This window comes from Otolemur garnettii, unplaced genomic scaffold (genome assembly GCF_000181295.1).
Source record: "Otolemur garnettii isolate 467f Iridium unplaced genomic scaffold, OtoGar3 scaffold00156, whole genome shotgun sequence".
Taxonomy (NCBI): domain Eukaryota; kingdom Metazoa; phylum Chordata; class Mammalia; order Primates; family Galagidae; genus Otolemur; species Otolemur garnettii.
Window position 1 is genome coordinate 8,357 of NW_003852551.1, and position 11,966 is coordinate 20,322.

The window sequence follows — 11,966 nt, forward strand, 5'->3', positions numbered from 1 at the left end:
AAAAAAAAAAAAAAAAAAAAGACATCTCACCATAAAAGCGCTGAAAAATTAGCAGCATGATCTAAAATATGATGTACCTCTCTCACCTGGACAAAACCACATGATCAGCTTACTAGGTGCAATATTTCTTAAGGAAATACTTAAGAAAATTCAACACTCCTTCCTGATTATTATTTTTTCTTTTTTTTTTTTTTGAGACAGAGCTTCACTCTGTTGCCCTGGCTAGAGTCCCATGGTGTCATAGCTCACAGCAACTTCAAACTCCTAGGTTCAAGTGATCTTCTTGCTTCAGCCTCCCAAGTAGCTGGGACTACAGGCGCCTGCCACAGTGCCCAGCTAGTTTTCCTATTTTTAGTAGAGATGGGGTCTCCCTCTTGCTCAGGCTGGTCTCAAACTCCTGAGCTCAAAGAATCCATCCATCTTGGCCTCCCAAATTGCTAGGATTACACACATGAGCCACCGAGACCGGCCACTCCTTCCTGACTCAAAAAACAACCCAAGAAACTAAAAATAGACAGAAACTTCCCCAACCTCTTAACCTGATAAAGAGCATCTGTGAAAAACTCACAATTGGTGTCATATCTAGTGGTGAAATACTGAATGATTCTCCATCTACACTGCCCCAAGATAAAACACAAGAAGAATGTGTCCACTCCCTCCGTTTCTATTCAGTGTTGTACCAGAGTAGACACTCCGGCAGTAGTAGCTGGGACTGCAGGCACCCTCCACAATGCCCAGCTATTTTTTTGCTGCAGCTTTCATTGTTTCACTGGCCTGGGTCAGTTTTGAACCCGTCAGCCTCGATGTATGTGGCTGACACTGTAACCACTGTGCTATGGGCACTGAGCCTGAGATTTCTTTGAAAAACATTTCAGATTAATGTGAGGGTACCAATGATTGATTAGGTTACATTATTTAATTAGGTAAAGTCCAAGTTGTACTTGCGTCCCTCCCCCAGGTGTGCCATATACTTGTCCATTGTGCCTGGGAGGTGAGGGCATCCCGATCATCCTCCCACCTCCCCTCTCCTCCCTCCCTCCCACTTGAGCTTAATTGTTTTTCTCTTGAGTGGGTATTTGTTCCTCAATTTGTTTCATATTGATATTGAGCATATTGGATACTCCCTTTTCCATTCTCGTGGTACTTTACTGAGCAGAATGTTCTCCAACCTCCTTGCAGGTTTAATGGTGAGATTTCAGGCATCGTAATTAGCCAGTGTGGGGAAAGGAGGCTGTTTCTGGGAGGAAATCAGCTGGGCAAACATGTGCTCTGGCATTGACCAGGACAGCCCCCAGCCCTCAGCCTAGGGGGACCAGACTCACAGTTGGAAATAAACTTCATTAAGCACAGTAAAGATAAGTTGTAGTTTAATGCCCAACTATCACAACACGAGGAGGCTTACATGGTGCTCATCGAGGAGGCAAGAACCAGGTAAGACCAGGCCAGGGACAAATGACTCGTACAGGGAGCAGTTTCCCTCTGGCCCAGCTCACCCTCCAGATAAATGTGCCACATACAAGGCTTCTTCATGTCACCCTGGAGCCAGCAGGCTGGCCAAGCTGTGGCCACCATGGTCTTTGAGGGTTCTCATGGGAGAATGGGAGCCCCAGGATGAGGGGGGGACCTCAGTATACAATGACAAGAACCAGAAAGCTGCTTCCAAACAACCCCAAAAGGCTTTCACTTCAAATTCGCTAAGCCACACAGCACTGAGATGCTGAAGCACCCAAACTCACTCACTAAAGCTCTAAACGCGGTGCAGAACTGAGGCTGAAAACAAAGTCAGAACCATCCGAAAGCCAGTTTCGTGAGCTTCACCACATCCCTCTTCTTCCCTCTACCTATGTCAGCCGCCCGACTGGACGTCTCTGGAAAAGGGATACTTCTTCTGGCCCAAGAAGCTGAGGCAAGAGGATCACTTGAGCCCAAGAGTTTAAGGCTGCTGTGAGCTATGACACCAAGTCACTCTACCTAGGGTGATAATGAGACGGTCTCAAAAAAAAATTTTTTTTAAAAAAGGAAGTCTCTTTGAATCTTCAATTTTGCTGAACAGTTCTGCTGGGCTCCCTGAAGCCCTTGAGCTTTGATGTCCCTGGGGACATGAGCAAATCGGGGACTGCTGGTAGGGCTGGGAAATTTCTAGGCAGAAAATTAAAACTTGGCTCCATGCCCATGGTTCAGAGGTTAGGGCGCTAGCCACATACACCCGGGCTGGTGGGTTTGAACTCAGCCTGGGCCTGCTAAACAACGACTACCAAAAAAAAAAAAAAAAGTCAGGCATTGTGATGGGTGCCTGTAGTCCCAGCTACTTGAGATGCTGACACAAAAGAATCTCAAACCCAAGAGTTTCAGATTGCTGTGAGCTGTGATGCAACAGCACTCTACCAAAGGCAACAACAACAACAACAAAAAATTAAAACTAGTCTCCTGCCCTGGTTTTACAGTTTACCTGGCCCCTAAAGGAAATACCACTTAAAATGGCATCCTGAAAACACTCCATGGAACTTGAGAGGTTTCAAGTGCCACTGGCAAGGAAGAGGCATGAGCTTGTTTTCCACACCAAGCCTGAGGCTGAGCCTGGGAGGGCCAGCCCCTTGGCCAGGCCTGACGTGGAAGGGACAGCACAGAGGAGACAGAGGTGGCTGCTCAGGACACAGGCCATGGGACCCGAGGCAGCCCCTCCGTCTATCCCTGTGGATGGGCATTTGGGAGAGTGTGCCTGAATTCCAGCCAGATGCCAGTGTTAAACTCAGCCCCAATGGGTCCCACAGGCCTCTTCGCCCTTTTCTCCAATTTAGCTCTATGAGAAACCTCCAGACAGAGCCCAAGGCAGGGGAGTCAAACATCTCTGTCCTCAGAGATGGCACATAGCTACATGGCAACTTAGAGGAGACCTTAGAATAGCAATGCTGTCTCCAGGTCCCCTTGCCCAAACAAGGTCCCATGCAGCACCCTAGTCCCCACCCAAGGGCCTAGGTGGTCCCAGAACTTCAACATGGGCTTCTAAGAAATCTCCTATGAGTATCTGGGGAGGGAAGACAGAAGCCAATTCTGCAAAGTGTACAAAAACAGGGCTACCCATTTACAGAGCAGGGTAGCTGTGACCTGCTGACTGTTCCTGGGAGGGGGCTAAGCTGGGGGCCCAGGAAGGTGAGCAAATGTCCTTAGTGACAGTAGTTCACACCGGGCCCCTCCTCTACACAAGCCCACCTCCCAACTTTCAGATACCAGTCAGCTCAGGGACAGCCCAGCAAAGCTGACTTCGTCTCTCAAACAAACATAATGCTACAAACTTTACGGGGGAAAAGTGCTACCCAGCTGAGACCCCAAGGAAACGTAGCTCCCTGCTGCCTCTCCCCAGAAGGCACAGTGATGGCTCAGCCCACAGCATCCAAATCCAAGTCTAGGTAGGGAGAGGTCGAAGGGACCATGTGGCATGCTGAAGCCACTGGGGGGATAGGATGAAACTGAAAGATCTTTTCAAGACCCCCAAGCCTAATGAGTTCACATAAATCCATCTTCCCAGTAGCTGCAAAGGGCTAGTCTGCCACCAAGATCCTTCCCTCTCACCTACCTCTTTAGCATTCTAGTGACAAAAGGAGCAAACATGCCACCAAGCCTTGGTCACCGCTGTCCTTGGGTCTGACTGAGAGCTGGGGGCAAGGGGAGGCCCTTAAAGAATCACCCCCTTCAACAAACATGGCAAAAATATCCTCCCAGGGAAGCAGAGGACGAAACCAGCAACTACAAGGGGAAGCATTCGGCAGTTTCTTGTTTTAACCTCACCCTTCTGGAGGGTGGAGCTGCCTCTGCCTCCAGGTCCTCGGTGTAAAACGGCCCTAAGTTCCAATTCTGCTGATTGCCCAGAAAGATCATTTTTATGTTCTAAGAGGTGGGAGAAGTAAGAAATTCCACAGGAAAGGGGGTCTTTGTAACGGGCTGCTCCGATTTCCACAGGAGCCTCAGAGCTGCCTGCCCTGGAATGGCTCCCTAGAACCATCTCTGGGACAGGAGGTTCTCAAATCGGGAGGCCTAAGTGCAATTAGTTAGCATCCGGCAGACTGGGCGGCCCTCAGAGACCAACTCCCAGGGCTGCGGGGAGTGTTGACCTGGGCCCCTGGAAGCCCAGGCTGGCCCTGGGACCACAACAATGATAGGTGCCCACGGGCCTGAGGAGCAGTCTCACTAAAAACTAGAACCATCTCCCTGCTAAAACTCAGGGAGGACAAACAAAACTCAATCTGAAATAAATACAAAGGCATTAAGTGCTTCTTGGTAAGTTGAGGGTCCTAATTACCCCTCAAAAGGAGGTAGCAGGGCCCTTCCCTGGACCTGGTCACCTCACCTAGTCCTTCACTGAGAAGTCAGAGGTCAGAAGACTGAAGGGGCCTTCCCTAGCCCAGCTTGTGTTGGGAAGGACAGGCCCCAACCCCTGACCGACTCCTCACCCGTATCTTCCTCATCTCCCCACACAGCTTCTGACAGCAGGGAGTCGCGAAAGGAGACCCCACACCCTGAGGACAGCACCTCGTGTCCAATGCCCCTGTGTGGGCAGAGGGCCTGCCAGCCTGTCTGTGAGGAGGTAGAGACAGGAACAAGGCTGCTGGGGTAGACACGGTCGCTCAGTTAATCAATAGGTCCCCAAGGTCATAGGAGTCAAAGAGGTCGCTGATGCCTTCACCCCCATCCAGGCCCCACAGGTAGTCGTCCTGGTCCAAGGGTGGGGAGAAGCTGATCAGAGGGGAGCTGCACGCTGCGGTTGGGGACAGGAACTGGTCCTCTGTCTGCTGCAGGAGTGGGTGTGGCAGCTCTGGCATACTGTCAGTGGCCTCCAAGGGGACAAGGGATGGCGGCGGCGGCGGTGGCGGTGGGATCTGCTGGAGTGCTGAAAACAAATAGACACGGGTCATATGTGGCCTTGGTGCCCAAACCCCTCTGGAGCTGAAGTTTGGCCTTAGAACTTCACAAGAACATATTTCTAGCTCTCTGGACAACTGTGCACCCTTCTCTCTCCTCAGCCTGCCCCACACTAACAGCACAGGGACACTTCCCTTTTCCAGCACCTTCCTCATCCTCCCACTCCCTCTCCCCTCCCACCTCTCCTCTTACAGGGGGTAAATGTCCTGCTCCCAAAATCCACCTCCAGCCTCTACACCCCTCCAACTCACCTCTGTGTCTTTTCACCTTCAAGGACCTTATCCCTAAAATAGTTGCCTCTCTTTCCTGTATCATCCACTTCTCTCACTCTACTAGATCATTCTCATCAACACGTAGGCATACGCTAATAACTAGTATCTTTAAAAAGCATCCTCCCTTAAAGGACAGTCCTTTTGGCTTGGCACCTGTAGCTCAGCAGCTAGGGCACCAGCCACATACACCAGAGCTGGCGGGTTCGAACCCGGCCCGGGCCTGCCAAACAGCAACGACAACTACAACCACAAAATAGCCGGGCGTTGTGGCGGGCACCTGTAGTCCCAGGTACTTGGGAGTCTGAGGCAAGAGAATTGCTTAAGCCCAAGAGTTGGAAGTTGCTGTGAGCTGTGATGCCATAGCACTCTACTGAGGGCAAAAGTAAGACTCTGTCTCAAAAAGAAAAAGGGCAGTCTTTTCAGTAAATAGTGCTGAGAAAACTGGACATCCACATGCAAAAGAATAAAGCTGGACCCTTACCAAAGACCATATATAAAAATTAATTCAAAATGAATCTAAGACCTAAACGTAAGACCTGAAACTACAAATCTCTTAGAAGAAAACACAGAACAAAAGCTTTTTTTTTTTTTGTAGAGACAGAGTCTTTCTTACTTTATCACCCTCAGTAGAGGGCCATGGTGTCACACAGCTCACAGCAACCGCCAACTCCTGGGCTTAGGCAATTCTCTTGACTCAGCCTCCCAGGTACCTGGGACCACAGGCGCCTGCCACACAACGCCCAGCTATTTTTTTGTTGCAATTTGGCTGAGGCTGGGTTTGAACCCGCCACCCTCGGTATATGGGGCCAGCGCCCTACCCACTGAGTCACAGGTGCCGCCCAATAAAAGCTTCATGATGTTAGATTTGGCACCAGGCCTGGTGCAATAGGTGCTCAGTTCACATTAGCGTTGTAAAAAATCACGTGGGGCACAGTGGCTCACTCCTGTAATCCCAGCACTCTGGAGGCCAGGGTCAGTGGATATACTTAGCTTAGGAGGTAGAGACTAGCCTAAGCAAGAGTGAGACCCCATCTCTAAAAATAACTGGCTTAGTGGTGGGCACCGGTAGTCCTAACTACTTGGGAGGCTGAGGCAAGAATATCAATTGAGCCCAGGAGTTTGAGGTTGCTATGAGCTATGATGCCACAGCACTCTATCTAGGGTTACAGTGAGATTCTGTCTGAATAAATAAATAAAATCACATTCATTCTGTATCATCTCCCATAACCCACTCAACATGTGTGAAGAAATTCTAAGTGTCCCCCTTTTAGAGATGTGGGGCCTGAGGCTTAGGGAGGTTAACGTGACTTGCCACAGTCACCAAGTCACTAAGAGATGAGGTACAATCTTGAACTCAACTCTCCCCATTTCAAATCCTGTGCCAACAGCTACCTCCGAATGTCAGAACCTAGAGGGACGTCAGAGGTGACCCTTGTTCAAACCCCTTCCCTTACAGATGAAGAAAACCAAGGCTACAAAGGGTTAACGATTCCGCTGGTGATGCCAGGACTGCAGTGGCCTCTGCTATGGGCCCGGCCTCTGGTGCTCAGACCCCAAAATGACTCTGCTTCAGGCCAGAAAATGGAACGTGTATGTACACTCTCAGGAAAATGTCCCCCTGCTCCCTTCGAGATGACACTAGCTCACATGGTGAGGGTGGAGGGGACAGCTGTGGCATGAGAGCTGGCCCCACTGACTGTTCTGTAAGCTTCTACTCCTGTCTGGATCTCAGGCTCTTCATCTGTAAAACGGAGGTAAAAAGTTCACCGTTGCTTACGCTGTGGACCTACCTGCCCAGATTTCAGAGGACAGCTGAAGTGCAAATGGTTCTAACTTTGGAGAGCTGTGCACATGTTGACAGTTCAGTGAGGAAGCAGAGCAGGAGGGGGAGCCCAAGGGTGGGGCACAGGTCTGGGATGGGAGATAGGCACTAGGGAGGTGCCCAGAGGGACAGATGGCTGGCACAGGGAGAAGCCCTGGTTTCTGGGTGAGGCTGACAGTCACAGGAGAGGTTCCTAGAGAAGAGTTGGGAGTCTGGGCTCTTGTCCCAACCCACCCACCAACATGCTGTGTGACCTTATGGAAGCCACTTGCCCTCTCTGAGCCTGTTTATTCACACGTAAAAAGAAGGATGCCATTAGATTAGAAGTCAGCAAACTTCTGTAAAGAGCTGGACAGTATTTTAGGCTTTACGGGACATTTGTGGTCTCTGGGCAAGAGTGAGATCCCTGTCTCTGCTAAAAGTAGAAAAACTAGCTGGGCGTCAGGTGGGCATCAGTAGTCCCAGCTACTCAGGAGACTGAGGCAAGAGGATTGCTTGAGCCCAGGAGTTTGAGGTTCATTTTGTTGTTGTTATTGTTGAGAGTCTCGCTTTGTCACCCTGGGTAGAGAACAGTGGTATCACAGCTCACAGCAACCTCAAACTCCTGGGCTCAAGCAATTCTCTTGCCTCAGCTTTCCAAGTAGCTGGGACTACAGGTGCCCACCACAATACCCAGCTATTTTTAGAGACAGGGTCTTGCTCTAGCTCAGGCTGTGTCTCAAACTCGTGAGCTCAGGTAATCCACTTGCCTTGGCCGCCCAGAGTGCTGGGATTATAGGCATGAGCCACCATGCCTGGCCTGAGTTTGAGGTCCTTATGAGCTATGACACCATGGCACTCTACCAAGGATGATAGAGTAAGATGCTGTCACAAAAAAAAAGAAAATTGCTGTAAGGAATAATACGATCATGAATATACCTGGTACACATAGTTCAAATATTAGTTATAGCCTAAGAAAGTTTTGAGTCCTCCTCAGAAAACAGTTTCCATTTATTCTAGATTTTTTTTTTTTTTTTTGCAGTTTTTGGCCGGGGCTGGGTTTGAGCTCACCACCTCCGGCATATGAGGCTGGCACCCTACTCCTTTGAGCCTAAGGTGCCGCCCCATTTATTCCAGATTTACAGAGTGCTAGAGCTTTGCCGTTAGCAGTTGTTAAAGTTGTCACAGTATTATACTAGCGGTCATGGCGGTAATGACAATGGTAGCTAACCATTATTGCCAGGCACTGTTCCAAGTGCTTAGCTCGTATTAACTCATCAATCCTCACAACCTATGAGTTACATACTATTACTTACTATGCCCAACCTATAGATGAAGAAATTGAAGCAAAGAGGTGAAGTAACTTGTCCAAGTTCCCATAGCTGGTAAGTGGAAGAGCTGGGATTCCAATCCAGGCCCTCCTCTGCCCCAGAGCATCATCAGCCTCCCCAGTGAGGCTTTATAAAGTGTGAAGAGGATGAATGTACCCCCAGCTGCTAGGTAGACAGTAGGCATCTAATGCATATTGACGTGGAAGAGAACACTAAGGCCAATGGCTGTTCCCACCTCGTGTCAGGGGGCCCTACCTGAGGATGCTCTGGGTTCCATCATCCTAGGGTGGGTGCTGCTGCTGGGCTGGGCGGAGTCAGGGCTAGGGCTGAGGGTGGCAGTGGAGGGGAGGGGCTCCTTGGCAGGGCTGTCTGGCTCCTGCTCCTCTGGGCACAGGTAGACTTCGATGGGCCCTTGGGTGCTCTTGAGATAGATCTGCAGGTTCTCCTGGAGGAGGAAGAGAAGCCAGGTCATGGCTCTGGGCAGCTGGACACTGACCTGCGTGTTGATATGTAGATGGACATGGGTGGCTGCTGCCATTCAGGTGTGGAAGCCCAACGCCTGAGCTGGGCAGAGGCCTGCTCCAGGTGGACTCTGCTCTCTGGCCCCAAGTCCTCTTCTTTTAAGGAGAACACCTTGACATTCCTTGAGAAATCACTCTTCCCGCACTCCTAGGTCATGTAGTTTGAGAGCCATACCCTTCCCCAACTCCAGTGGGTGACTTTTGATGCAGCCAAGAAAGTCAGAGTGATGTGAGTGGCTCAGGATGGCATGTGGCTCAGGTTGACTCAAGCATTAGGCCCAGAACTTTCGCTGGACTTGTGGGAAAAGGAAGCTCCTTCCCACTGGGAGTGTTGAGCTGGTATCAAAAAAGCTCAGTCTGTCACTGCAATGGGAGGGCTCATCTGGAAATGGATAGAGTCAGCATGGAGAAAAGTAGAGTGAAAGATGGAGAGTATGAGACAGATCCTAAGTCACAGTTCAAGCACCTACAGCCAGTCTTGCCTCCAATCTCCAAATCTCTCTCTCACCCCCACCCCTTGGACTTGTCGCTTGGTTCCCACCACCCCTTAATCCAGCTGGACTTGGCTTTCTACTTGTAACCAAGAATCCTGATACTTGGCCTTCCCACCCTGTCTCTTCCTTACCACATACCTGAAAATTAAGCCACAACTGACCATGCATGTGCTATCCCAGCACACGATCAAAGTATTCACCCCTCTGTTCATGCCCCTAGCAAAAATTCTATTCCTTCTTTAAGACCCAGTTTGACTGTCACCATCTGGGCTGCTTCCTCTATTCTGTGTGCTCTCAGACCACATCTTCAGCCTATAAGTGACAGTATCATTGTTTGCTGTGCGTCTTTTTCTCACCGGATCCTGAACACCTCCAAGGGATAGGAGGGCCTTAATTATCTCTGCAGCCCCAGTTCCTGCTTTAAACAAATTATTTCTTGAGCCCTCATCATGTGCCAGGCCCTGGGCTAGGGATGTAAGGTCAGCAGAACATTCTCTTGTGAAGCTTACACTGTTAATAGATCGTGTAATCCCACTAAATACATCCCAGCAAATGAAGATCAGCAGTGGAAAAGCACAGGTGGTTATGAAGTGATCAGCGAAGGTTTTCTTGAGAAAATGACATTCAAGGCTCGGCGCCTGTAGCTCAAGAGGCTAAGGCACTGGCCATATACACCAGAGCTGGTGGGTTCGAATCCAGCCCTGGCCTGCCAAACAACAATGACAACTACAACCAAAAAATAGACAGGCGTTGTGGAGAGTGCCTGTAGTCCCAGCTACTTGGGAGGCTAAGGCAAGAGAATCGCTTAAGCCCAGGAGTTGGAGGTTGCTATGAGCTGTGATGCCTTGGCGCTCTACCCAGGGTGACAGCTTGAGGCTGTGTCTCAAAAAAAAAAACGAAAATGACATTCACATTAAGACCTGTAGGATGAATAGCAATAAACCTGGCAGAGAGAGGGAAGAGCATCTCAGCTGGAGGGAACATGCGTGAAGGTCTTCCACTAGGAATGAGCTCAGAGTGATGGGGAAACCGCAGACAGGTCAGTGTGACTGAAGCAAAGGTAGATGGGGCCAGAGGAGGCTGTGAAGGTCAGCTGGGGTCAGAGCACTGAAGGTCTCATAGGGAATGTTAAGAATTTTGAACTTAGCCAGGTACAGTGGGTCACACCTATAATCTTAGCACTCTGCAGGGCTAAGGTGGGCAGGTCACTTGAACTCAGGAGTTCAAAACCAGCCTAATCAGCAAGAGTGAGACCCCATCTCTACTAAAAATAGAAAAACTAGCCAGGTGTGGTGGTGTCAGGTGTGGCACATATAGTCCCAGCTACTGGGGAGGCTGAGGCAAGAGGATCACTTGAACCCAGGAGTTTGAGGTTGTTGTGAGCTATGATGATGCAACGACACTCTACCCAGGGTGATAGAGTGACTCTGTCTAAAAACTTTCATCTGGGACAGCATGGTCAGCATGAAAGGATTTTTGTGAGCACTAACATCGTTGTGTGTAGGGACGTGTGTGTGCACACAGGAACCCAAGGCTGGTGGGAGGCAGGAGCCCAGAAATAGATTTTCTCAGGCCAGTACTCCGTCTCTGTTTTGCTTTTTCCAGCTTCTGCCATTTCTGTCCAAGCTTGAAGGCCACCAATATTGCCATGGACACCAGAATGGACCCAGGAAGCTTGGAGTTTGGCACAGCCAGGAAGATTGTCTACAGAGCTGCCTGGGATTCTCCCAACCTGGCTTTTCACCAGGTACTTCCCCTCTCACCTCAGGCTTCTCGGGCACTTCCAGTCTGGTCTGTGGAGGGGCCTTGACAGCAATCACCGTCTGCTCCTTAAAGTTGCCAACAGCACGGATATCCTGGTAAGTCACATAGGCCAGTGTAGGAGCAGGAGAGTCAAGAAAAGTGACGGGTCAAAATTCACACCCCTAGCCTGCTAGGCATGGCCTTCACCTACCTCTCCTAAGCCTCTGAACATCACATCCTCACTCTGTGTGCATCTTAGAAATAACTGACATCGGTAAGCTAGACTTTCAATACTATAAACTAACCCTGGATCCCTTTAGAAAGCAAATGAAGGCTTTCATTAAAAAAATGCTACCTTAGGGCAGCGCCTGTGGCTCAAAGGAATAGGGCGCAGGCCCCATATGCCGGAGGTGGTGGATTCAAACCCAGCCCCGGCCAAAAACTGCAGAAAAAAAAAAAAGCTACCTTACAGCAGCTTTATATGTGAAGGCTTCATCTCTCAAATTAGATTAGCTTTAAGAAGGCAGGAATATTTGTCTATATTTATGCTTTTTTTTTCTTTGGCCAGAGCTGGATTTGAACCCGCCACCTCTGGCATATGGGGCCAGCACCCTACTTCTTTGAGCCACAAGTGCCGCCCTGTTTATGCTTCTGACAATGCCTAGCATCTTTCTAAAAATACAGGGTCAGATCCAAAACCCAATTAGACACCAAATCATTTGGTGAAATGATACCAAATACACAAAAGAACCTTAGTAAAGTCCAAGCTCTTTGACCTTACTATTTCAATCCTAGGGCTCGGCGCCTGTGGCTCAAGTGGCTAAGGCGCCAGCCACGTACACCCAAGGTGGCGGGTTCAAATCCAGCCCGGGCCCGCCAAACGACAA

The 11,966-nt window shown here is 49.7% G+C and overlaps 1 protein-coding gene across 1 annotated transcript in view; it reads right to left on the reverse strand.

Annotated features, from left to right (window-relative positions):
• Positions 1 to 4,104: 4,104 nt before the first annotated feature.
• Positions 4,105 to 11,966, reverse strand: part of E2F2 (E2F transcription factor 2) — a 20,448-nt gene continuing 12,586 nt past the window's right edge. Inside the window, exons 5-8 of the mRNA XM_023519111.1 lie at positions 11,100 to 11,214; positions 8,577 to 8,766; positions 6,837 to 6,881; positions 4,105 to 4,885 (exon numbers count right to left, since the gene is read on the reverse strand). Coding sequence (XP_023374879.1) covers positions 4,623 to 4,885; positions 6,837 to 6,881; positions 8,577 to 8,766; positions 11,100 to 11,214 — 613 coding nt within the window. The 3' untranslated portion in view covers positions 4,105 to 4,622. The remainder of the gene's footprint in view (positions 4,886 to 6,836; positions 6,882 to 8,576; positions 8,767 to 11,099; positions 11,215 to 11,966) is intronic.